This window comes from Ostrinia nubilalis, chromosome 7 (genome assembly GCF_963855985.1).
Source record: "Ostrinia nubilalis chromosome 7, ilOstNubi1.1, whole genome shotgun sequence".
Classification (NCBI taxonomy): domain Eukaryota; kingdom Metazoa; phylum Arthropoda; class Insecta; order Lepidoptera; family Crambidae; genus Ostrinia; species Ostrinia nubilalis.
Window position 1 is genome coordinate 2258857 of NC_087094.1, and position 27140 is coordinate 2285996.

The 27140-nt window shown below is 36.4% G+C and overlaps 1 protein-coding gene across 1 annotated transcript in view; it reads left to right on the forward strand.

Annotated features, from left to right (window-relative positions):
• Positions 1-26900, forward strand: part of LOC135073540 (uncharacterized) — a 40680-nt gene extending 13780 nt beyond the window's left edge. The window contains exons 2-7 of the mRNA XM_063967718.1: positions 10440-10645; positions 11939-12092; positions 16108-16225; positions 24998-25164; positions 25367-25423; positions 25895-26900. Coding sequence (XP_063823788.1) covers positions 10440-10645; positions 11939-12092; positions 16108-16225; positions 24998-25164; positions 25367-25423; positions 25895-25971 — 779 coding nt within the window. The 3' untranslated portion in view covers positions 25972-26900. The remainder of the gene's footprint in view (positions 1-10439; positions 10646-11938; positions 12093-16107; positions 16226-24997; positions 25165-25366; positions 25424-25894) is intronic.
• The last annotated feature ends 240 nt before the right edge of the window (positions 26901-27140 follow it).

Sequence of the window (27140 nt, forward strand, 5' to 3'; positions counted from 1 at the left end):
GTTTACACATACAATCTCACTATTTTGTTGCAATTTCTTACAAAACTTTGCGTGCAAAAAGCAAATCTAGTATGAAAATCATCAAACTTCTAATGCTCGTAACTCAGATCAGACTGAGTTTAGAGGTATACATGTCATAGTAAGTTTGGTTTATTACACTATTTTGTAATCAAAAAACAAAGTTTGGTCGATGGCCGCGCGAAAAAAAAAAGACGCCAATTTCCGGCATTGTCTTTTCAGCCCAATCCGTCCAGTGGTTTGGGCTGTGCGTTGATATATCACTATGTCAGTCAGTCAGATCACCTTTGAGTTATAAATATTTAGATTAAATATTTGCCGTAAAACAGTGCCTATTGCAGCTACATGAGACGCTTGTGTAAGGCAGTGTTTACCTTGATGTGCTCGTCTGTATAGCCTGACCAGGAACATAAAAACCCTCGCCATGTTGCGGAAAATTAATGGTACTAATTTCTTTTAATGGCAACAGTAACTGAAAACTTCATTGTCATGTCACCTTGCATGTCAGTCTATTGTTGTCAAAGTGTAAACAAACTTTATTTTAAATGTGCGCAATTGATTTTGTGAAATAAATTGCTAAAATCTTTTTATAGTCGTGAAAGAAAAGTGGTTTACAATGTGTTAAAGTATTTGTCGAAGAGAAATACTAAGGGTTCGGACAATATTTTCATTGAATAATGTTTCCGACAAAGGTTGTCAAATTGACTGACATGTTTAACGTATAGTACAGTCAACTATGAAAATTAGCTGTGGTTTGTTTCAACTACCTATTTTAAAGTTTTTTTGTCACTTTGTAAGTGTTGAATTTTATGGAATTGGGAAAGAAGTACCGAGTTTGAAGCGTTCATGAGTAGACATTGTAGTTGAATATTCAAGTTCAGAATTTTATTATTGATGAATAATATAATAAAATCCTACTTGCTCGATTGATGGTTTCATTTAATTTATTTAAACCAGTTTACCTATAATATAATATTTTTTTGTTAATTTATGAAAATATTAAATTAGCCCATAATCCTGAATTCTGATACATAAAGTAAGCCTATTAATTTAATACAGGTACGACTGTACCCAGTGTTGCACTATCAAATGCAATTGACGCGCCTCTATGCCAGGGTTTTTATGTTCCTGGTCAGGCTATACATAATTTCACAACTCACGTTCCATTCTACGAAATCTTTTACCGAAAAACAGTTATTTAGTTCATAATAAAAACTTAAATGTTTTGATTTTAATGTCGACACTTAACTACGCCAAGTTCATTCTTATTGGTTTCTTCGAAATATTATGCGTTACTCGTATATACTCACCATATTGACAACAACTTTAGACTCTACATTTTTTTTTGTTTCCAACTGCCCGCTATGCCATCGCCTCTGTAGCTGAATTATGGAGATTTCTGTACTTAAAATGTTTAAAAATACACTGAGGTAGTATTTTTTTTTTAATTTACAGTTTACGTAGAGCTAGATCTTCATAATCTGTCCTCACTGAAGGTTAATACAGAACGTCCTTTAACAAGCTATTGGCCGAAACAAACGAACGACGAAGTTTATGTCCATAAACTAACATTACGAGTATGTGCCACTTTTTGTTGTTCACAATCACACTGTCTGTGCATTACTGTCACGGTCGCTAACTTGACTAATGTTTCCTGCAACCGTCTGGAAACTTTGCGATGCTCACAGACCACTAAATTACACATTATGAATTGACGTGTGTTTGCTATCGTACCCCCTAATAACTATGAGAACGTTTGAAAGTCGTTTGAAGGAGGTAAGTATGAGAAAATGCAACTTTCCACGATATTTTTCTAAATGCAAGTGTGTTCTTTATTTTGTTTATGCAGGACAAGGCAGATCGTTCGTTCGTTCGTTTCAGCCAAATGACGTCCACTGCTGGACAAAGGCCTCCTCCAAGGTTTTCCACAATGCACGGTCCTGCGCTGCCCGCATCCAGGCTCTTCCCGCGACCTTTACGAGATCGTCGGTCCACCTAGTAGGAGGCCTGCCCACGCTACGTCTTCCAGCCCGTGGTCGCCACTCGAGAACTTTTCTGCCCCAACGGCCATCGTCTCTACGAGCTATGTGCCCCGCCCACTGCCACTTGGTTTTAGCAATTCTGCGAGCTATGTCGGTCACTTTGGTTCTCCTGCGGATCTCCTCATTTCTGATTCGATCACGCAGGGAAACTCCAAGCATGGCCCGCTCCATCGCCCTTTGGGTGACCTTGAGCCTTCTTATGAGGCCCATAGTAAGCGACCACGTTTCGGATCCATAAATCAACACTGGCAGCACACACTGCTCGAAGACTTTTGTCTTGAGACACTGCGGTATTTCGGACGTGAGTATATTGCGTAGCTTCCCGAACGCTGCCCAGCCGAGTTGGATTCGACGATTGACCTCTTTCTCGAAGTTGGCCCTACCTAACTGGACTGTTTGTCCCAGGTATACATAATTGTCAACAACTTCGAGTGTAGAGTCTCCAACCTTCAAAGGAGTGGGTGCGACACGGACATTAGACATGATTTTTGTCTTGTCCATGTTCATTTTGAGACCCACTTGTTGAGAGGCTCTACTGAGGCCATCGAGCATTGTGCCTAGATCTTCCAAGGTTTCAGCCATGACTACGATATCGTCCGCGAATCGAAGGTGGGTGATGTACTCACCGTTGATATTTATGCCAAATCCGCTCCAGTCCAAGAGCTTGAAGACATCTTCCAGGGCGGTGGTAAACAGTTTTGGAGATATGACGTCTCCCTGTCTTACCCCTCGCTGCAACTGGATAGGTTTCGAGTCCCGATCCTGGAGGCGGACTGACATTGTGCCGATACTGAAGGCTCTTCAGAAGCTGTTCAATTCCGTCATCCTCGAAGGAAAAACGCCTACGACATGGCACAGAAGTGTGGTGATACTCTTCTTCAAAAAAGGTGACAAAACCTTGTTGAAGAATTATAGACCCATCTCACTTCTGAGCCATGTCTACAAGCTGTTTTCGAGAGTCATTACGAATCGTCTCGCTCGCAGGCTCGACGACTTCCAGCCTCCCGAACAAGCCGGTTTCCGAAAAGGCTTTGGTACCATAGACCACATACATACGCTGCGGCAGATTATACAGAAGACCGAGGAGTATAATCAGCCACTTTGCCTGGCGTTTGTGGATTATGAGAAAGCCTTCGATTCGGTCGAGACCTGGGCAGTGCTACAGTCTCTCCAAAGGTGCCAAATTGACTATCGTTATATCGAAGTGTTAAAAAAAGTTTATACAAGGCAGATATTTGACTGCAATAGCACCTGATGTTAATTGAGATGCTGTCTAGGATGGTACATATCTGCCCTGAAAAGACATCAGCAGGCAACGAATTCCAGTCCCTAACTGTTCGCATTATAAAAGAGTCATCTGTTGATTTGGTTTATTTCATTTACATTATTTGGTAGGCGTTATTGGTTATGTCTTTAGGTATTTGGTTTTTATATTGGTGATACTACAAGTGTACAAGGTAGATAAATGACCTTATAAAGGTTGCAAGAAGCGGTTAGTTACATGCTGCTTTCAACCGACCAATCTGAAAATCATTGATATAGGCCTAAATTTTACACAGTCAGTGAGTGAACAGCCTGTGGCTGAGGTGATAATGATGATGATGTAAAATTCTGTCTCAAAAGTTACATTTACTTGTACCTACTGGTTAGAAGCTGTAGTGCATAATCATATTTCAAAGAATCAGTTTCATTAAATGCTCCTCTATTCTGCTCGATCTGAGGTACTCCAAGTTATTTGTTTATAACTTTGTGTGTTTAGGAATTTAACTACAGCCAAAGTTATGGAAGCAACTTTCTCACAACTAAACCACAGGCTATAGAAGATAATGGATATTCCACTATTTTGATACTAACCCCATTTTAAAGGCTTGTTTGTATACGTCCCCCAATTCAATATCAATATCCGGCCGGAGGTGACTCCATTGGTATTTTAAACACGAGTATATGTATAGCCTTACTATAAATGTCATGCAAATACAAAAAAATTATGGTACCTACCTACCTACTGGTACAGTAGAATTTTAGGTCTTACAACTGCTTTCTCCAAAAAAATTATATTTATCAAAAGTGCATTATCAACCCATTGATGCTGCTTTTCTAAACCATATTAGTTTATTTTTGTAACTTGAATCACAACAGACCTCACCTACGAAAGTATTTTCTAACCCTCATTGTTGAATTTAGAATTATCAACTATCAACTCCTAAAAAAAAGCAAAGGCACGCGTTCCCCAGTCTCTAACATGGGCCAGTGCTCTAACCAATCAATTTTCATGAACAATTAAGCCGAAATCTGCTGACAGATCTAGTAAAGGCTTTTTTATAGAAATAAATCCCTCAAGGAAATCGGGTACCCGGGCATTAGGCGTTCGTTCTACCGGAAACATCATATTATCGAGGGAAGAATTCCCGGATGGATCCGGAATATTGTTTCGTGGTTTCCTATCATTCCGGCCCCGGAACCGGGTGAACCCTTTTATGAAGGGTGTTTGTTCGATCATTCTTACGAGAGGATTAGTTGTCTTTGAATGCTTTGGATATCGCTGATAAGTTGAAGGAAGTTGGTTTATTTGCCAATAAAACAACTTCGATAAGAATACAAGAAGTAAATTGCACCTTTTATAAATAAACTAGCTGACCCGGCGAACTTTGTTCCGCCTTAATAGCAATAAATAAGCAGACTTTTTTTTATTTCGAACGGGATAAAAAGTATCCTATGTCCTTCTCCTGGCTCTAAACTACCTCCCTGACAATTTTCAGCTAAATCGGTTCAGCCGTTCTTGAGTTATAAGTGGAGTAACTAACACGACTTTCTTTTATATATATAGATAATTAAGATTTATGTCTGGTATGATGATAAACTTTGAATTGGAATTTAAGTTTATTACCAAAAACAATTCTAAATATTACTTTTTTTACAGAAAACAATTTGGAATGAGTTTAACATTTAGATAATGTTCGTAAAAGGTAAACAAGGAAAATAACTAAGGAAGCAAATAAATGAGAAAGAGTTTTGATTGGTCCCATTTCATGGAAAACATCTTGGAATAACATTTCTTGAATTGGCGTTAATTACTAATTAATTCTGGCGATATCGTTTTTTTTCGAGGATTTAAATATGACTATAACAGAATACACAAGTATTAGGATAATATTACATTCACAGTTCAATGCTTTATGATGGATGCAGATTGTGTCAAGGGCCGTACGCCATACGCCTATAGACAAGGACTTCTACCTATGCAAACTACATACTATTACTAGGAAAGATATTCAGATTGAAAATGGTGTAGCTCAGGCGGGCAAGAGTTACCTAAAATAGCTCCAAATAAAAATTGTACGAGTACAACCTTTGTGGTCCTCCTGGCACATCTCCGTTTGCTTGCAATCAACTTAAACAATTTGTTCAAAATGTCTGTAACATGATCAATATCGTAGTGTAAGCCTAGCCTATAGATCTAGTATTACGTAGAAGTCTTGGACTGACAAGTAGAGCAATGGTGTTTTAATTAAAATATTGATGAGAGAGATACAGGTGTGTGATTTGTAATTGAATAGGAAGGTGTCTTGGTAATGATGCTGAATAAGTGGTTATAAAGGCCATCAAGTGCTTCACTGACCTTGTGTTTACATACAGTCCAATATTCTGAATCGCGCTAGGAACAATTCGTGCTGCTGTGTTCACAAAATAAACGAGCTCTGGCCAACGGACCACGAAAATACAGCCAAAAAAGGTCACACAGCTGTGTATTTTCGTTCAAATAAATACACCGCTTCGTCCATGTGTATTTTAATTCTACGTCGCGCTAATTCCACTAAATCTCTATTGTTCTTACTATAAGCATACATATGAGACATTTTTCATTGATTTGTTTAGGATTTTATTAAAATGTTGATACTTTTGCACTTGTTAAAGCTTTTGTGAGCAAATGACGCCAGCTCTTCTCCCAAATCTAACATGGTTTGTCATAATTCTATTCAGCAACATTGGATCTGCGCTATATCAAATTTTGATGAATTTGGTGATAATAATATTTAGAAAAACGGAACTATACCTACCTAAATAAATATACAAACAGACTAGGTAGAGGTACATTTTGAATTTAAGTCGTGTCTTACTTTGAAAAGTACTGCCTGTTCCTCCCACGCTGTGCCCGCCCAGGCTAATGCGAAGGGACGTCCGTTATTATTGATTTTGCCTACATTGAAGGAATGTTTTAATTTTTTTGTCCCTCCCCATCGGAATTCAACCCATCACGTCGAATATTATGTCCCCGAGTATTACCACGGGGCTCTAGTGATAAATTGTTTTGGGAAGCCAAATACCTAAAAATATTTTACCTCAGAACGTTGGAGTGAAAATGTTTAACATAGATAAATAGGAATTTTGCACGTGTTTTGAGCTTGTCGATGAAGTTTTGGGAAACACTCTTTACTTGGGATCCGTCGGCTTTGTTTGGGTGAAAGGTTTTCTATCTGTATTATTTAATGAGAGAGAATACGTTATTAATTGTTATTTTCTAAAATATATTTAGTAGTTACTTAATATACTTACATTATAATTAAAACAGACTCGTCAAAGACTAAAAATATGTATCGACTATTGTGGTGAACCCACTCGTACCACAAGCATATTTAGCTTACCACAAGAGCTTAACGGGATTATAAGTAATTTGTATTTAAAATCACTAATATGCTTTAATATTATGTATGTACTAGCTCTAAATTTTCTTCAAAATAAGTTACCTAAGTGGTTTTTGCATAAAAGGGACAAAAATCCATCAATCTAAACTTTCAAATTGAGAATGCGAATTAGCAGTATAGCTGCTTGCTTGAATTAGCAGTAAACTGTTTAACTCTTTTGTTGCCTTTTAAGTATGGAGCATATACGGTGCAAAGTAAACTTAATAGAAACAACTTCTGCCAGTTACACTTAGCGCTTCTGCTCTGCGTATTCCTTGGTGTTTTAACTGTAACTTTATCCCGAGAAATTCAGTTTAACTTTAGTTTTGTACAATTGCATAAATATAATTGCGTTTGATAAATTAAAATAGTGGGGGTCTAATGTCGATAGTAATGATATTAATTAACCTGTTATAGTAACATCGTTCGTTCGTTCGTTTCCGCCAAATGACGTCCACTGCTGGACAAAGGCCATTTAGGTATATTAACATAATATTATGTAATCCTGTAGTGTAAGTTGGTGGCGGCCTGCATCCGCCTTACAGCTGCATACATTGTGGAAATCATTGGGGGAGGCCTATGTTCAGCAGTCGACGTCCTATGGCTGAAATAATGATGATGATGATAGAGTAAGTATAGAAAATGTCACCGAAGACCTCATAAAGGTAGCAGGAGGCCTGTGGTTCAACAGTGGACGTCCTGTGGTGTGGCTGAAATGATGATGATGATAGAAAATGTACTAAACTTATGCATTTATAATTTAAGCGCTTCTCTTAGCGTTAGATTCTTTAACTCCTATTATTATGTCCTAAAGTTTAGGTAAGTTACAAAAAGTGAGTAAAATGTCAGGTAACCTGAATAAAATGTAGATAATTATGAAAATGTAATGAGAGCGAATTACATTATACATTCCATGATTGCAGGTTGCTTTACTCCAAATCAAGTGACAAATAGAAATAAAAACCCATCAAAAACAATACTTGTCAAAAAAACCAAGTCTCGCAACTCAGTTGTTCTACGGTAAAAAGTTGTGAGATCCATGTAATACCAAGTCCAGGCCAGGAAATCTTTAATTAACGTTTTACATAAATTATTGACTTGGCCATCGCACTAAATAATTTAATTTACACGTGTTTTCATGCGATGGCCAAGTCAATATATTTATGTAAAACGTTAATTAAAGATTTCCTGGCCTGGACTTGGTATTACATGGATCTCACAACTTTTTACCGTAGAACAACTGAGTTGCGAGACTTGGTTTTTTTGACAAGTATTGTTTTTGATGGGATCTCATTTCTTTTTGTATTTTCAACCGACTTCAAAAAAGGAGGAGGTTCTCAATTCGACCCGTATGTTTTTTTTTTTTTTTTTTTCTATGTTTGTTACGCGATAACTCCGCCAATTATGAACCGATTTGAACAAATCTTTTTTCGGCATATAGGTAATACCTCAAGGGTGGTCCCATTTAAATTTAATAATAAAAAAACAACCCCCAAGGGTGGAAAATTGGGGATGAACTTTTTTATACGCAATATCTCCGCCGATTATAAACCAATTTGAACGATTATTTTTTTGTTGAATAGGTATTATCAAAAGGGTGGTTTCATGCGAATTTGAAGAAAATATTTCACCCCCAAGGGTGGAAAATTGGGGATGAACTTTTTTATACGCAATATCTCCGCCGATTATGAACCAATTTTTTTTGGTCTCAGTGTACTGCCTACCTTCAGTGGTAACATCAAGGTAATAATTAGTTAACTAAAAAGCAAGAAATAAGTAAAATTTTATAAAAAAAAATAAAACCGACTCCAAAAAACCTACACTAAAACGTAGAAAAATAATTACTAATTACCTACTTATTTATTAGGACGAATTATTAATATTTATGTAGGTATACCATGATTGATACTTTTGGAGTCGGTGCAGGCAAACTTTACATGTTTCATAATCTTGGCACCGACTCCAGAGTATCAATCATGGTATACCTACATAAATATTAATAATTCGTCCTAATAAATAAGTAGGTAATTAGTAATTATTTTTCTACGTTTTAGTGTAGGTTTTTTGGAGTCGGTTTTATTTTTTTTTATAAAATTTTATGTAGACAGCAGTTATGTATCTAGAAAACTGGACCGAAATTGAAAAATTTTACTCGACTTGGCGGTTGCACTACCGTGCCCCCAAATATTTTAGTTTTTCCTTGATTCATACACCAAACACTACTTATATTCCAAATTTGAAGCTTCTAGGTCTGCTAGAAGTGCCTTAGAGTTTTGATGATCGGTGAGTCAGTGAGTCAGTCAGTGAGTCAGTCAGTGAGTGACAAAATTAAGTAACTTTGACCCGTTATAATTCTTAAACTACTGGTTCAAATTGAATGAAATTTTAAATATACCGTGTCTTTACAATGCCTGCATAGCTAATGAAAATTCAGCCTTCTAGTTTTATCCACAACGAAGTTACAGGCGGTCGAAAATGGCCTGAATTGCTTCGAGAAAAGGATGGTACGGCCGTGCCGCTTTTTTGCTCGACTTGGTGGGGGCACTGCCGTGCCCCCAGATAGCAGCATTTCGATTGCATTTATTCGAATTTAAAATATCGATAACCCATTCGATTGTGTTCCAACACTGAACGTGTAGCCAATTGCATTTCAGTACATTTCTCGCTGATTGTTGGAGTGCATGAACGGAGCATATTTCATGCTTATAACATTTAACTTTGTTGTGAAATATTACGATGTTTGTGTCGATGATAAACAGCCGCGCGAATTTTGTTTTTAAAACGCAACTTTTGTGTTATTGTGTAACTTATAGTTTTATAGTAATGCATTTTTTGTGTTCGACGGCTTTTTCAGCGGGATTGAATTTAAATCTGATATAAAAATCGGTTGGGTGCGAGTTATACTCACGTATGAAGGGTTCAGCACACTCAAATACACATATTATGATTCTAAAATGTATATTTTTAGCATCAATTAAAACTTGACATATTAAATAGATATCACGAAGATAACATAATGTGTAAATTTCTATAAGCCAATGTCTAAAAAAGAAAAAGTTTAAAATAATTTAGAAATGCTTTCAAAACATCATTTTCTACTTTTTAGGGTCACCAAGAATTTTTTTAAGACTCTCGTGTTGAGTAAAATCACTCGTGATTTTATAAGGATTCCGTTTTTGCAAACTTTTTACGGAACCTTAATGAAATTGGCAAACTTTTATCACAGTTGAAAGCTTTGACGGTGTATTTTATATAGGTAAAAAGTCACTGGAACTTTCCTATACTTTTGTTGTTTATTTTTAAATTTTTCTTCTTTTAACTAAATAAAGTCAAAGTAGACGCTGAATAGAAACTGATAACAGTGACTGTCTTAATACAGGGTGTGTTAGTTTTAGGAGACGTTTGAACAAGGTTTTTTACTAATAAAGTAATAGTTAAAATTTTATTTATATTTTTCTTGTGATTACTTTCATGTGTTATACCACCTCTGAGATGAGCGTTGGTTTACAAAACTACATCCTGTATATTTTTTTTACGTCAATCAATTTGGGATTCACTCAAAGTGCTTTACCTACTTCTACACATTTACGTAAATGTGAAGTGAAGAATCACTTTATTGTTTTTTGACTTCCAAGATAATAAAAGTTCTGTCCCATTTTCGCAATTCTGATTTCAAACTTCTAATTATACATTCCAGGTGTCCAATCAGTCCGCATCATCAATATGCGAGTGCCAGAAGTGTTCCAGTACGGGACACTGGACTCCGTCACCATGGACTGTGATTACGTCACCGACAACGTCACCGGTCTGGTGGTGAAGTGGTTTTACAACGACAAGTCGCAGCCGGTGTACCAGTGGATACCGCCGCAGAAGCCGCAGGCTTTGGGCATGTTGAAGAATAAGGTTGGTTAAGTTGTTAACATGAGATAGACATAAAAAAGGTGGAAATAGGCTGGAGGCAATTTGTGGCAAGCAATTGCCAGCGACACAGATGATGCGAGCTGAAAAACTGTAGTAATAAGGATAATATGAATGAGAATGAATAAGTAAGAATAAGGATGTGTTTATGTACAAGAGATGGATATTTCTCAGAAAAATTGAATTCCGCACGATTATATCTGACGTAATTAGTTAGAGACGTAGTTATTTAACGTGTTGGTATGTAACATGACATTGGACGACATATGATTTTACCGCACTTTACGCGAAGTGCTTGTAAAATAAAGACTATCTGGGTGTAAATAATTTAAGTTAGCACCTGAATCAGTGGATTTCTTCCAATTTAAGCCAGAGGTCATGAGAAGAGAACAGGGATCAAGTCCCAATTGACGTTAATTAATCAAGCAAAAACTTCTTTCAGTCAAAAACATTAACGTCACATAAATAATGTAATCTGCCTTTTTACAAACGAACGTTTTAATTCATCACAATACGCGCTTTCGTATTCTGGCTGATACATAATTACAATGCTTGATGTAGTAATTAATATTTGATGGCGGAGAGTGGCCGAGGCATTAATCATTTGGAAGCAATCTCCGTCGTTTTATGAACGCTGACACTTGATGCAGAATTTCAGTAACGAAGTGTTGGGCGAATCACATTTCAACAGTATTCGCACCATTGTGTAAAAAGGTCATATTATTATCATAGGTAGGTACAAACTGTAAATACCACACCATTATAGTTAAAGATATTCACGTCACCAATAAAATAGTTTTTAGTACTTAAACCAGTATAAAAGGATGAATGTGATAGTTTGTCGATTGTTGTCAAAATCTTTGGCGGAGGTCTTTGTTTCTGAAGTGATTAATTCTAGGTTGAAAAGAACGATTAGAAGACAAAACCTAAATTTGTTATTATTTTTTCTAGATTTGTAGAACATTGATAAGGTCAGTTCAGAATCGAAAGCCAGTCATTAATCAAGGAACATATTTTATCAAACTGACATTCGGGGCTCCTTTCAAATCAATACTACTGTCTGGATACCTACATAATTTGAAATTATGTTTGCTTCAAACCCCATAAGCATCATGCTTTTAACAAGTTATCTTTTGATTGACATCGTAAAGGTAGCGGGGAGGCGCTGGACGCAGGCCGCTACCAATCGATCAACGTGGAAAGCATTTGGGGAGGCCTATGTTCAGCAGTAGACGTCCTGTGGCTGAAATGATGATGATGATGATCTTTTGATTCCAGCTTAACCTGAACTACAAAGTGTCCCACAACCCGTACACGCAGCATCGGGCGCTGCACATCCTGTCTCCAACTCCTGAGATGACGGGCAACTACACCTGCGTGGTCTCCACTTTTCTGGCCGAGGATCAGAGGACCAGACCTATGACTATATTTGGTGAGTCATCATCAAATCACGGCAGTCTATCTATGTCTGTAAAAGCGAAAGGTCACTGACTCACTCACCTCACTCACTCATCACGAAATCTCAGAAACTACAGGTGCTAGGAGTCTGAAATTTTGCATGGGGTTCCTTTTGGAATGTAGGTGCTCACTAAGAAGGGATTTTGCAAAATTCAACCCCTAAGGGGGTAAAACAGGATCTATACGTACGAAGTCGCGGGTGACCGCTTGTTGTTCGATAAAGGCCAATGACGACTTCCGTTTTAGCGCTCACCAATCAGCGCCACTGTAGAGTAGTGTAGTGTAACTCGCTAGTGGCTAAGACAGTAGCGCCAACTGGAGAATCTTGAAGCGGTAGGAGAACTATCGCATTTGTACTCACCAGGGGTGCCACTAGAGTAAGGTCCTGTCACTTGCCAGTGACGCCAACTGTTAGGTAAGTATAAAAACGATAGCCCTACTGGATTAGGCAATGTTTGGCGATCGACGCGCACCGACGATCGCCAAACGGCTAGAGTACCTTCTGTACTCGCCACTCTGCCCGGTGAAGCTGGAAAAGCTCTTCAAGCTACAAGCGCGCGTCCCTTCAAAAAAAATATTAGGCAATGAAGGCTCATTGCTACTTTTCAATGTTTGTGTAGGGATGCGGTATGACATTCATACTAGCATCCTATTACACTTGAGAGGGATGGAAGATTTTTTCAACATACTCTGTGGAGAGTAAGATCAACGTAACGTACCAAACGATGAAATTCAAGAGATAGCAAATGATATTTTGTAATCATCACTTTCTATCTGGTGAGATTCAAGCCAAGATCGTTCCCCTTGTGGTTAAAAAACAAATTGCTTGGATATTCCTTATATCTGGCTAACTGCTCAAGCAGCAAACTTTCATACAAACCTTCCTTATAATTTTACAACAGCACACAATTCGAGCAATAACGTTCAGAACCAGAATCGCTAGCGCAGCCGCGCTTTGTGGAACCTCACTGCGGAAATTACTTTGCCAGCTTGATGTACTGTTTGTACAGCCAACGGCAAAAGTAAGTTTGGCATTATGCTGCCGGCAATAAAGGTTAGAAATATTTGTAGAGCTAGCAGAATCAGACAGGTAAAAATATTTGGATAGCTCGGGTGTAAAGGTAAGGTATTTCACGTTCATTTCATTAAACCAATATTAAGAATATGGCTATAATCGCTGTTTAGGTAATTATTTATAGTGTAATATAATAGTGCTTAATGACACCACATGGCACCGTATTATTTCATTGAATATTAAATTCATAACAACCCTCTTTTGGCTACCTAATAATACTATCAAGTTTTGGATTATTTTATAGGTACGGCGGTAGCCAGGTATAATGACAATGAAATAAATACAAATGTTAAAGTTCTACAGATAAGTCTCTTACAGTACAGTCTTGCGCAATGAAATCCTTCAATCATAGACATTTTTTATGTAAAAAATATTTATCTTTGGCGACAAGGCTCACTAATATCAGTAGAGTCATTCGTTTATTTATTACGTAATTTTGCAAATGAATATAACTAACAGATAATTGTTTACGCCTGAAGTGATTTCAATTAGTTACTTACTATTCCAATAAAAATATTATCAACTAGCGGCCGCCCGCGACTTCGTACGCGTGGATCCCGTTTTACGCCCTTCATCTATCTTACGCGGTTTAGATTTTTTCATACAAATGTTTTTTCCCGCTAACTCCCGTTCCCGTGGGAATTTTGTAATATCCTGTTGTAACTAAGCTTTAAGTTTACTAAGGTACCTGCATGCCAAATTTCAAACGTCTAACTTAAGCGGTTTAGATTTTTCATACAAAAGGATTTTCCCGCTAATTCCTGTTCCCGTGGGAATTCCTAAGTATACTATAACCTGCCCAGGAGTATGAAGAATAATTGTACCAAGTTTCGTTAATATCCGTCGAGTAGTTTTTGTTTCTATAAGGAACATACAGACGGACAGACAGACAGACAAAAATTTTACTGATTGCATTTTTGGCATCAGTATCGATCACTAATCACCCCCTGATAGTTATTTTGAAATTATATTTCATGTACAGAATTGACCTCTCTACAGATTTATTATAAGTATAGATTTTGTAATTAACAGGATACAAAATATTTACTAATTGCTTAATAAACTATTAGAGAGGCAATAAGGCGAGAGTGAATAGGCACTTACAGGGCAGATTTATTATGTGCCAGATGCGATTGCGGTCACCTGCCTGCCTTTTTATGCGTAAAAAAATCGCTCTCCATGCCTATGACACACTGAAAAAAATGTTTAGTTACTGCTTACACAACAAAAGTGACCACCGAACAATTTGGTTATGAGGAACAAAATGTTGTGTAAATTAAACAAATAATTCTGTAGTGAGCTAGAATTAGTTTGGTTATAGTTAACTCTTAGTTCGTTGGTCACTTTTGTTGTGTAAGCAGTGTAACCAAACATTTTTTTCAGTGCACCTTGCTTGGTAGATATACGTTACTGCATTTACCTGTGCTGTGTCACCTTTTATCGGATTATAAAATATACCGAAGCAGACAATAAAATGTTTAGTGCCCAGACATTGCATAAAGCCGATGTAATTTAGATGTCATCAAATTGCAGTATTTTGGCCCGGGCAAAGTATATTTAGGTACATTCAACAGTTCACGATCACGCAAACTGTAATGGATACTATATTGTTTTAACGAAGATGTAGGGGCCTGTCTGGGCGCTGGATGTGGTAATTTATTGCCACTTTTTTCAAAGATCCTGGGCAAAGGAAATATTGAAGAGAATACTAAAACTTTCATGACTATTCGTAAAAATATTTAATTGCAAACTTAACTGAACTTAAGAAAAGTGTATGTTTTTCTAAATCACTGGTTCTCGACGTTATTTTAATTGTATGAGATAAAATTTTGTACTTAAAACATAAGTTATTAGTATTTTATCACACGCTATTCGTTCGGTTGTACAAACGGCTGCCTTAATACCAATGGGAAAACTTTACCAGTCTCTGTGGTTACATTCTCTACTAGTCAACCAGGGAGAGTTGACTGGTAGAGAATTCCTATTGGCAATAAGACAGAGAGAGAGTCAGGCAGAAGAAGTGAGGCAGGACGAAGTTAAAACAGAAAAGACATTTCAGATTCTAGCCAATAGAGTATGCCAAATATCGCTTCTAGCATCTCTACATCCCAAATATAGCTTCAAATATTGATGGATTTTATCGTATTATAAGCAATACGGCCATTTGTATTCCATTAGCCTCCATCCTTGCTTTGTTTCTGTGGCGTGTCCCGGTAATGCGCGATTAGTTCCAACTTAGCTTCCCTCTGTAAGTATATGGCGGCCATATTGCGTATTAGTGGCTTGTGTTTTGTCGCACTTAAGAGGTTAATATCTGGTAGTACATTAGGCATATAATAGCTTCTTTATTTTTGTACTTTTGTTTTTCAAATCTATTCAAGCATATCTTTTGAACAATAACTCATTTTTACGGTGTTTTTGTAGCATTCTACTTAATAGTGAGTCATTACTGTCTCAGTCTACGTGACATTACTTTGCAATCAAAAATACGTTTAGGTACATCACCAAATGCATGAGGAGCTCGGTATAAAGTTAGGCTTTATTAGTTAAAAATTTACAGTTTCTAAGGGCGCTTTTAATTTAGACGTTGACATTTGCTGCGTTTGCAAGACCGCACATTAACTATTGGTTCTCAATTTTATTCTGACGCAATTATACTATCATATAATTTACCTTGTGCGGTCTTGCAAACGAATGGCAAACGCGGGGCAAATGTTCGGCACGAAACGTCTAAATTGGAAACGTCCTAATAGTTCAAACTATAATTTTGCCACTTCTTTTCCCGAAATGCGATTGTTTTCCCGAAATGGTGGTTGGGCAAGCTATATTTGGACGGACGTGTATAAGTGCCCTGAAAAAGTTTACGTACTAATAAAAAATGGAATTAAAATAATGTTATATTTCTTTGTTGCAGTCCCAGAAAGAAGATTTGATATGATCCAGGATAGGTTAGAAGATGGCTTCCTGAACATAATTTGCTCGGTGGAAGGCGTTTATCCAAAACCAGAACTTGTGATATTGGCTGGGAACAGGTGAGTTTGTAAGCGAAGCGTAGTACAGTCAGCATCAAATGGTTTTTGACACCTAAAGTGGCCAAAAAGACAACACAACCTTATTCCAATTATAACAAAGATGTGTTGCGAATTTTTTGGGCACTTTGGGGACTGTACATGATACAACTTAATAGAACGTAACAAAACTAGACACTTTTTGAATAATTTCTACAATAAAAAAATCTCGTTAACCCCTCGTGGTAAGCTAAATATGCTTGTTACGAATAAGTTCACCCCAATAGTCCAGCAGACGACAGGGCTTAAACCCGCGTTCCCCCTGATTTCGATTCTTCCGATACTGACATCTTAGGACTATGATTGTCGCCTAAGCCAATCATTAAGCTATTTGGTAGAGTCGTTTGTGCATCGAGCCATTTTTGAATGGTAAGATATTGATTCATCAATTTTGCCATACGCTCTACCTAATCATATGTATACTAGGGAATGTGACCCATTTAACATCTTACATTATGTCAGATATCTAATATCTCGATTACATGCCATACAAATTATCGATAAATGTAAACCATTCACCGAAGAACGTAGTTCGAGTGGGGAGTATTCATGTCAAATGTCACACACGGCTTGAGTTACGTTGTCGTGCCGAATTAGCTTAGTGATGTAACTCGTTACCGGTTATAATATCGATATTAAATTCAATCGAGTAGAAAATCGCGTGAGAAATAGTTTTAGTTATCACACTGCCAACCTGTCTAAACTTCGCACGGGGTGAAATTTCATATACTGGTCAAATATTGAAACCCTGAGTACTTTTTTGGCTTTCAGGGAAGTTTTTGGGAACTTCAAGGAAAGTTCTTGTATAGAAAAAATAATAAAAACGACAGTAATTTGGTTTTCTATCATCGTTATTGCGGTGAATTGTACGGGTCTTAAATGGGTACGTTCTAGTAGTTCATTTAAAACATCACTTATTTATGTCGGAATTTGTATCTATAACTAGTCCACAGAGACCAATTACTTCATCGATGCGATGAAGCACTTTAAATTTAACGTATGTAAACACGATTGCAACCATCTCATAGTACTAAAGTTACTAACAAACTTAGTTCGTCGCTGAAAACGGTTATTTATAACGTAATAAATACCGGAACAGTTCGATTACCGGACAGCCGGAACTTCAGAACTCAGGATCGAGTCTTGAATATTACCAAACACTCACTGAAACGTACTTAAAGTGAAAACACATGGGAATCTATTGCGTTTAAAACCGCTTTTAAATTATAAAGTGTTAAATATATTTTTAATAACTCGTCTACAAAGAATTTGATTTATTTGCTAGTTAAGTAGGTACTCCAGTTATCAAAGTTGTGAAATAAGCGGACTAAATTCTAAAACTCAAAATATTTTACTAACCACTAACTACATTGCATAAACCGATAAGAGTTAAGCGCCTACCTAATCAATTATGGAGGTGTTATTGGACGTACATAAATAACAAGCATAACAATGATACAAATAAACTGTTATTATGTCCAATGTCTTGTAACCAGTCATTAATAAAATGAAACGAAAATAAATCAAACAGATAACCGACGCAACAATAAAAACAAAAACAGAAACTCGAATACATCAACATATTTCCCAGTTAACCAAGTTGTAAATCAATGCTCACATTATCAGACAATAATCGCGATCAATATCAACCGTTCCCGCTCGCCGCATTACCATTTTTTTCACACGATTTCCCAAAAAATATCGAGTGCCGCCAACCGTGCTTTTTCACACATCGCGTCAATTTGATTCGAATGTCGGTGACTTGTCGCTGAGGTGTGTCACGGACGCACACTTCCGCACTCATTATGGGGTGGAACAAATGTGGGAATATAGTATAATGTAGGATAGGACAGAAGGGTTAATACAATAGGCTATTGACAGGAAAACTATGGTGACGTTTGTTACTACACAATAGTGATGTAGATCCATCCTAAATCTAGATCAATGACTAACATCGAAAATCAAAATACATGAGCCAAATAGAGCAACAAAAAATCGGAAAATGATAAAGGAAACTATAAAATAGTTTGAACCAATGTCAAAGTTGATTACCAAAACGTGAATATACAGTCGACAACCATACCTACATCAGACTATAATGATACATTTTTGTCGCAAAATAGCTTGTATTACAACGAAATAAGTAATTACTGTGTTTAACTTGATAATGATGTCATCTGCACAATATTTGAACACATCTATTTGAATTTAAACTATTTTTTTAACAATGACATATCAAGATAATATCTACATCACATCACTAACTTGTAAATGATATTATTTTACAACAAAAATATGTAGGTATATGTCGATTGTCATATGAAAATCATTTAACAAACTATCGATTCCTTGACCGGCTCGTTCAAAACATCGTCCCGTACGTTCCCATTACCTTACAGTTTGGGTCTACATAATTCGGATGCTGCCGAAAGTTGGTTAACAACCTGGACATTTTCGGAAACGCCGACGCAGTTAGTTTGTCGCTGGCATTCCGCTTATTCGGTGTAATATCGGACATTGTTGATGTTGTATCGATTACAATATCGATGGAACGGTGTAATAGGACACTTGAATTTATTGAACTCTGCGGGAAAGGGGTTAAGAGAAAAGTCAACTGAGGACCGTTCGGGATTTTTTTTTACACGTCATAATATAAATTTCTTTAGGAGAAGTAGGTACCTAACACACATAAATTGGAGTGTTGTGTTTTCACTTGATGGATGCCTGTTTGAACGGTAAAAAATGTTATGAGCATTTCATTTGAGGCGACAAATAGGCCAGTGGTGAAGCCGATGGTCTGGCAGACTTGAAATCCGAGGAACGCTAGTTCAACAAACCCTGCCGCCGCTGTACTATATTGTGGTCACATAATTAAACATATTAAGTACAAGAAAAAAAAAATACTTACGTAATAAGCAAGTAGGTATTAGGCGAATGAAAACCGTTATTAAATACTTAGATTCCGAAAATTTAATCGCCAATAAAGCGTAAGCCATTTCATCAACATAACATAATGCTCATAAAGAAATAAAACTAGCCCCAAATGGATGGCTAGGGGCTGAATTAAATGTCTCTCCAGAATATCCCCCACGCCCGAGATTAATTTGTCCGACATAATAAAATCTAGTCCTGACCCCGCAGTATTCTCTGGAACTCCCATATCACATATTTGCCCGTACCATTTTGCGTAGGCAGTTAAATTTTTCCTTTTATAGTCCAGCCGCTAACGGCTGAAAAATTTCAGGCATTCCTATGTATGAGCACGGCTAAGCTGAAAGCAACGCGGCGCTTAGTCCGTACTATGGGAACAAGCATTTTTTTCTAAGGCTTATTTGAATATTTCTACAACTGAATAAAAGGTGGATTTAGAGGTATTAAAATTACAGTAATGTGTAAAAGACATTATTGTACTTTCACGTAAGAATTGAAGTTTAAGAGCCATTTTACATTTTCGTGCGAATTTCTAAGATTTTGGAAGCATGAATTACTATCTTAAGCAACACCCAGATATTATTGAATAACTGCGAAAGATAGGTCAATCCTTAGTGTTGACCATTAATGAAACGGATTTACTAAAACTATTTTGCTTAATTCTCAGTGCCCCATCTCCCACAACCATTTTACGGAAAAATTGCCGCAGACTCAATTTCAAAGTCCTGTATCTATTATTTATGCTCATATAATAAGCTTAAAATTATATAATAATCATCGGACATATATTCTTGTTGTCCATTAATGAAATGGATTCTTGAATTTCACTACCATTATTGAGTAAAATTTAAAAATAATTTGGCAAATTTGAAGATTAACGTCACATTTTGATCGTGGTTTTTGGTTTAAAAACACAGCAATAACTGCAATAAAAGTATCCCAAAATAAAGAATATGCATTGTAGAATAGATTTCTACAGTTATTGTTTAAATATTAGTAACCACTTTGTCAAAATATTGATGTGAATATCAGTATAAATTACAATACGCAGGTCGACATCGATTAGTATGGCGCGAGCGCCCGTCAAGGCAGGACCTGTGTCACTTTTCCCGCCATGACGTTTACGTGCGTTCGTGTCGTGAAATGGTGATTTATACGGCGACCAAATACATGTGATACTATGCCGAGAGGTCCCTGTTTCAAGTCGGCCGTTTGGTGTAGTGGTTCGAAACGGACTAATATGCCGAGAGGTCCCGGGTTCGATTCCCGGCCGAGCAGAAACTGAAAGGATGAATTTTTTTGACGGGTCTGGGTGTAACTATGTGTATTATGTATGTATTTATTTTAATAAATAAATTATAAAAAAAAGTATGTAAGTGGTATACTTCTCTGTTACGGTTAATGTGATAAATTGAAAATTATGAATAATCGCTGGTTAGTATGAATAATTACCGACAGGCGAGGTAAAAGTGATAAAAATCATCACATTTATCAGTGATTATTTTATCATGTAATCTTAATACTAACTAAAATATCATAAAAGAGAACACTCGATCGTGTACAGCGCTCATGTACAGCCTCACATTTTGAACATTTTGATATCATTTATTAATATAATTTGGCATAGTGAGTTTGGACTGTTTTTTGCGTAACGTTACTTTCCCATAATGCCTATAAAACATTGTTTTGATTTAAAGTGAAAAATAAGTTAAGGAGCGGCGGGGGTGGCCCTTGGGCCACCCCTAAGCCGCCTATTTAGATTTATACACACATAAATGATCTCATATTAATCACATTTACCAAATCATGAGGTAATTATTCATAATAACCGGCGATTATTCATAATTTTCACATTTATCATATTTACCGTAACATTTATATTTTATGCATAATTAATTTATTAACTTCTAAAACATATTTAATATCCTATTAATACACTAGTCATCATAAAAATCGACCCACCCGCGACAAGCACTTTCAAACGTATGCATCCCCACTTCCCACCAATATTACTATACTATATTACTATTTAAAAGCCTAGTTCCAAACTTCATTTCATTAAAGGAAAGGATTTAACCCCAAAAATGTGTCTGTAGAAGAATCCAGAGTCACTTCTTCAAAAAATAGGTAGTTTCGCTTGAGCTAACTTTTATGGCTATAAAACTGTTAAGTTAGGATTAATCGCTATCCATCTGCTAAAGAGGACACGTGAGATTATTATTTGGTTTTATAACCATAAAAATTGGTCTAATTGATCCCAGAGGTGAGCCCAAAGTGAGGTCTTTTTTCAAGTTTTTCAAGTCACATTTATTGTATATGTTAATCGTTTATTAGGAAATTAAATGTGTTTTTCTTTAAGGATATTTATTGGGCTTTCAAATAACACCAATATTGTTGGGGAACCATGATTGTGTCAGTAGAAACGAGTTTTCCTGTAAAACGTAGGTGGGCCGATTTTTGTGATGACCAGTGTAGATGAAGTGCTTCGTATTTTAATAAAATTATTACCTGACTAGGTTAAAAAGGTGTAGAATGTTATTTTGGAGATAACTTGCTTCCATAGAGAGAGATGCTAAGTAATGCGCTGAGTTCGAAACTCAGTGTCGCATTAGAAATTCACACACACAAAGAAATCAAAATATGTGCTCATTATCCACTCTGGTATTAGTATTTAACGTTCGAATAATCTTAAGTACTATGCAAGCAATGTAAACTGTTTACATTATGACGTCGCGGCTGTCATCATTGCTTTCACAAGCAATATGTTCTGTTTTTGGGCATATTGTTGCGACACCGGCTCAAGGCTCAAGGGGGCGGCTCTTGTCACATCTCCCATTAGTTTCTGTGATCTGTGCTTGCTTCGAAATTGATGTCAATTAAATATTCCTTAGAGCTTTTGATTTAAATTATTTTTTTATTTTGACACGTGTTTGAAAAATCAAGGTCAGATTGCAAGAAAACGTAACATTGCAACTCGATTGTAAAGTCTGTATTCGTTCCTAGGATTCCCCTAATACCATCAAATTAAAGAGAATTCAAGAGAGTGCAGTTTCCCATCTCATGCTTAGGGGCCACGGTTTAAAATAGCGTGGTTGCATAGAGCCTACAACGGGCAACCACGTGCGCTGCTCATACTAATTTTCGATACAAAAGCAAGTGTTGGCGCCCCTCACGAGTTTTAGCGGAGTGCCATATGGTAGCGGGAGTAGACTTAAGGGAAATCTATGCTTCTCCGACGGCCAGTTGTATGTAGCATGCTCCAGAGTATGCGCACAATTCTGGTCAACGCTAGGGATGGATAAGTGTCGCTGTCGCTGGCGACAGGGTCTTCTTGTTCAGGGTTCATGGCGTAGGTCTCAGGCAAAATGAAATGCACTCGTAGAAATTAATAAACTCAGTATATTCACGAGAATAATTACACACAGCACTAGAGTCGTATCGGAACTGAGTGAACCAACGGTTTTGCGATAGGAACGTCCGACCCGAGTGATAGTTAAACACAAACTGCCTAGTACTGCTGTGCTGTACTGTAAAGTTTCATCAAAATCTGTTCAGTAGTTTTTGCGTGAAAGAGTAACAAACATCCAGACATCCATTCAAACTTTCGTATTTATAATATTAGTAAGACTAGTAAGAAGTAAGATAGTTAGATGAAATATTTTAGTTTTTGTTTAATAATAATTATTATTATTTATTTATTTATTTCTTAGCTCTGTCTGATAATGGATCTGGAGGAGTTGCAATGGCCACCTCCATTGCAACTCCGTAACAAAACAATAGAACCCCATGGAGTTTGGGCTTGTGTGATTCGCCTTGACGAATACTTCGTCCCTAAATGATATCCAGGGTCCGATGATAGAGCTGTAAGAGGGCATTTTTTTTTCACTATGTGACTGTCTTTATTTTGTACTTAATATATATTTTACATATTATACCTATTCGTGTTTCATTATTATTAATCGAAATATAAAAAATTTTGAAAGATTACATAAACTCTATTAAAATTTTAAATTAATTTATCAAGTTTTAATACCTTATTCTACCTTAATATTAATAACTTATATCAAGTCTTAATACGGTCACGGCTCAAGATTTTTTTGTCCATTTCGGCGTTCTTTTTACTCTTTTTACGTTGCGTTGACAGTTTGTACCTAAATTCGCGCGGAACTTTTTTGTGAAATGGCTCTTAAGGCAGTGATGTTGCTCTTTCACGCAAAAACTACTGAACGGATTTTTTCAAACTTTACAATATGATTGTTTATAACCCAGAATAACATATAGGCTATAATTTATGACGATCTATGACAAACTAAATTTCACGCGGGCGAAGCCGCGGGCATAAGCTAGTTATTCGTATATTTATTAAAGTATGATCTACTCGTGGAAAAATGTCGACAGTACATCAATGTATCTGTACAAGATTGTTACAAAATCGCAACTATTACAAAATTACAAATACATTTAAAATGCCACATTCTACACCAAGCACGCGTATTTTTTAGTGCTTAAATTTTTTTCACTAACATGTTCGTGGAATTTGCGATGTTATTAAAAGATATTATGACTTAAACGTTTGCGTGTGTAATTCTTGGCCGTTAAGATAAAATTTATAGCTTGTTATCCAGATAACCACAAAATTTGCTGTTCACAATGCAGTTTAGAAAATCTTGACGAACATCAAGTATCTAATGATTTGTAGTGAATGAGAATATGATTAGTTATTTTAGTCAATTTCCTTTAGGTCTGGAAATTAGATGAATCATTTCATTTTATATACCCCTCAAGTACCATAGTGAATCGAGAAACTATAGAAATCAATGTTACCGCTGTCTAATACGACCACTTAGCCTAGGCGCAGACCATCGATTTTTAGTTGGCCGATAGTTGGGTCGGTCTGTTAATCAGTATGGAGATGTATGAAAGTGCGCATATTACCAGGCCTGTTCATCTCCGCGAGTTTACATCGAAAACAAAACACGCACGATGGCCCACCTACAGGATACTATTCGACAAGGCCTCACATACGAGCGAACATTGACTCACGCACGCGTATTATGATGAAAGAAAATAAAGAAAACGGTGTACTAAATACTTACTGTGCAGTATTTAACTACCTAAATAATAATAAAAACACAGAATGTACTTTTTTAAGTTGCCTCAAGACACTGAGAGGTAAATAAGTAGTTAATATTATTCATGATAATTCATGCTAAATCATGCATTTCCTCCGCCATTTTCCGCAGTTTGGCACCTCACGTCACATCATTTTACCGAAGTCAGCCCTATAGCTTCGGCGCAGTGCCGATCACTGACGTTTGTCAACAAAATGGTGCTTGACTCTTGAGACAGGCTAAATTACACCATATTGTTAAAAGGACATTGAGCATACATTTTTTTAAATACCTTCGCGAAGTAAAACTTCTGTACGTAGTACTTATTATTATTCTGTGATATTACACCGATTTGGTATCGGTCGATTCTTCATACAAATTAAAATCGGGTCCAACTATTGGCCAACTAAAAGTTGGTGGTCTGCGCCTAGGCTTAGGGTTCCACGAGTTCAATTCAATTTTGTAATCAATTAAAATATTGTGATAAAGAAATGCATAAAATTCTTTATCCTTTGTCAATATGACGCCGATACTTTCGCTGTGCCACGTTCACACTACAAATCTAAGGCTGGGTTGCACCATCTTACTTTAACTTTGACAAACGTCAAAAATCTGCCAACATTCATACAAAGTTAGGTGGTGAAACTCAGCCTAATTATTGTAGGTACTACTTAAACTTGTTTATTGTTCGCAGGCCACTAAACGCCAAATCATCTATCAAGGTTGTCAACGAACGCTACACTGCATTGACGAGTGCAGTGGTCAGAATCGACGCTCTCCCTCCCACGGTAGAGATTCTATGCGACATGCAGGTTCCTCTTGCAAACTACTTCAGTAGAAAGAGGGATATCTTCTATAGAGGTAATAAACTAGTAATAAAACGTAGATATTACGATTTTTGCATATACGAGATCTTTCATATTACTGCTGCAACTCTTGTGTGGCCAGTATTGCCAGCTTGACTGCCAATAAAAACCCAGCTAGTGAAGGCCGTTCGTTATTTTTCTGATAAAGAAACATGTGTGTTAAATTGAGTCAAATTAAAATTTATTTTTCGTTGCAGATCCACCTCCTACAACGGAGTCCAATTCTGCGCAAACGCAACAAGAACCAGACAGCGGTAAGGATTTCGTTATTATAAACATTTTAAATTTTAATCATAGGGTCTAGGTATCCGAATTATATCTTAGTATTTTATCAAGACAGATTAGCTTTAGGATTTAAAATGACTAAGTGAGAATTGTTCAAAACTTTGTCACACTCTCCTGAAAAATGCCCAAAACTGAGTTACGATGTTTTTCCTTGCATGTGTCGAAATGTCTTAATTTCACTTATTTATAAAAAATAAATTATTATACAGTAGCCAACATACTTGTAGCGGCAATGGTGGTGTCGGACTGGCCAAATCGAGATCCAAAGAACGCGGGTTCGAACCCTGCCGCCGCTGGACTATTGTAGTACACACTCGTAACACAATCATGCTTCCCATTAGATTAACAGATATTTCTAAATACCATATTATTTGTCTACAAAAAACGTAGATATTTTATTACTACTAAACATTTACTAATTGTCTCTATTTTTGTTTCAGGTTATTCAACGAAAAGCTCAGAAATATTAGTTACTATTTCACTGTTACTCTGTTTTTTACGGCTACAAGAAACGTGATATTTGGCAAAAACATAGACTGAATTAGGTTTCGTTGTATAAAGAATATTATGTTTTGTAATTAATATATTTTTCATATTGAAAGATTTTTACCTTACGAGGACGTTTGTATAAAAATATTTGATCTAATAGTAATTGTTGGATAATAAGTTTAAATAGCAAGATGTGTAACTAAAAGTTGAAATTTTCTCCAAAAAATATTATAGATAAAAAAAGCTTTGAACCGGGTTAGATAATGCTTATAAGATACTATAGGTAGTGGATTTTATGTCACAACGTCGTATGTAAAAATACGCCGCAATACTAGAATTTTCTACAACATACCTTTGACACTGACTGGGCGATCAGGATCCAATTAGACACGTCAACTACCTGCAAGCAAGAAAACTAAATGTTAACTTGTTTATTAAGTATAGAAAAAGACAATGATGACAACCTTGAGTTTACGTTAGGTGTGCTCGCTAGCGACTGCGTAAAAAAATGACACAAATACAGCGCCCCTACTGGCTACTTTCAAGAACCGAAGTCTTCATAGAATTTTTTGACGCACTCGCTAGCGAGTACCTACACCTAACGTAAACTCATGGTAAGCACACTGATATGTATAAGTAAGAATTATTGTACTTATTTCAAAAGCATAATAATATTGTAAGTATTGTAAGTTTGTATATTTGTAAAAAAAGTAATACAAGAGGATCTATTAAGTAATATATTAAGAAATATCTTTATTCGTTAATCTCATTAATTTAAGCACCAAAGACATTACCAACAGATGTTACGAATCCAAAAAGAAATACATTTTTCATGTGAATATATAAATCAAAAGCTAACTTCACCTTTTCATGTTAATTAAACTTTATAAAATTTATTCCGCAGTACTCCAAAGATTATTTCCTCTAGTCGTAATTAGAAAATAAATAAAAAATGTTCGCAGAAATCCGTTTGTTTCCTTTAATGGCCTTTTACTTTATTTCAGTTATACTTCAAGGTTTCAATTATAAGAGTCAAGTGAGCAAGCCATTGTTATAAAAAGGTTAAAAGTTAGACTAGAATCGGGGCTTCTGGGGCTTAATTTCAAGGAAAGACATTACCATGTTAAAAATAGGTTTAGGGTCGATTCACACATATCTGTTAAGCCAAAGTTCCGTCCACGTGTTCGTCCAGTTTAG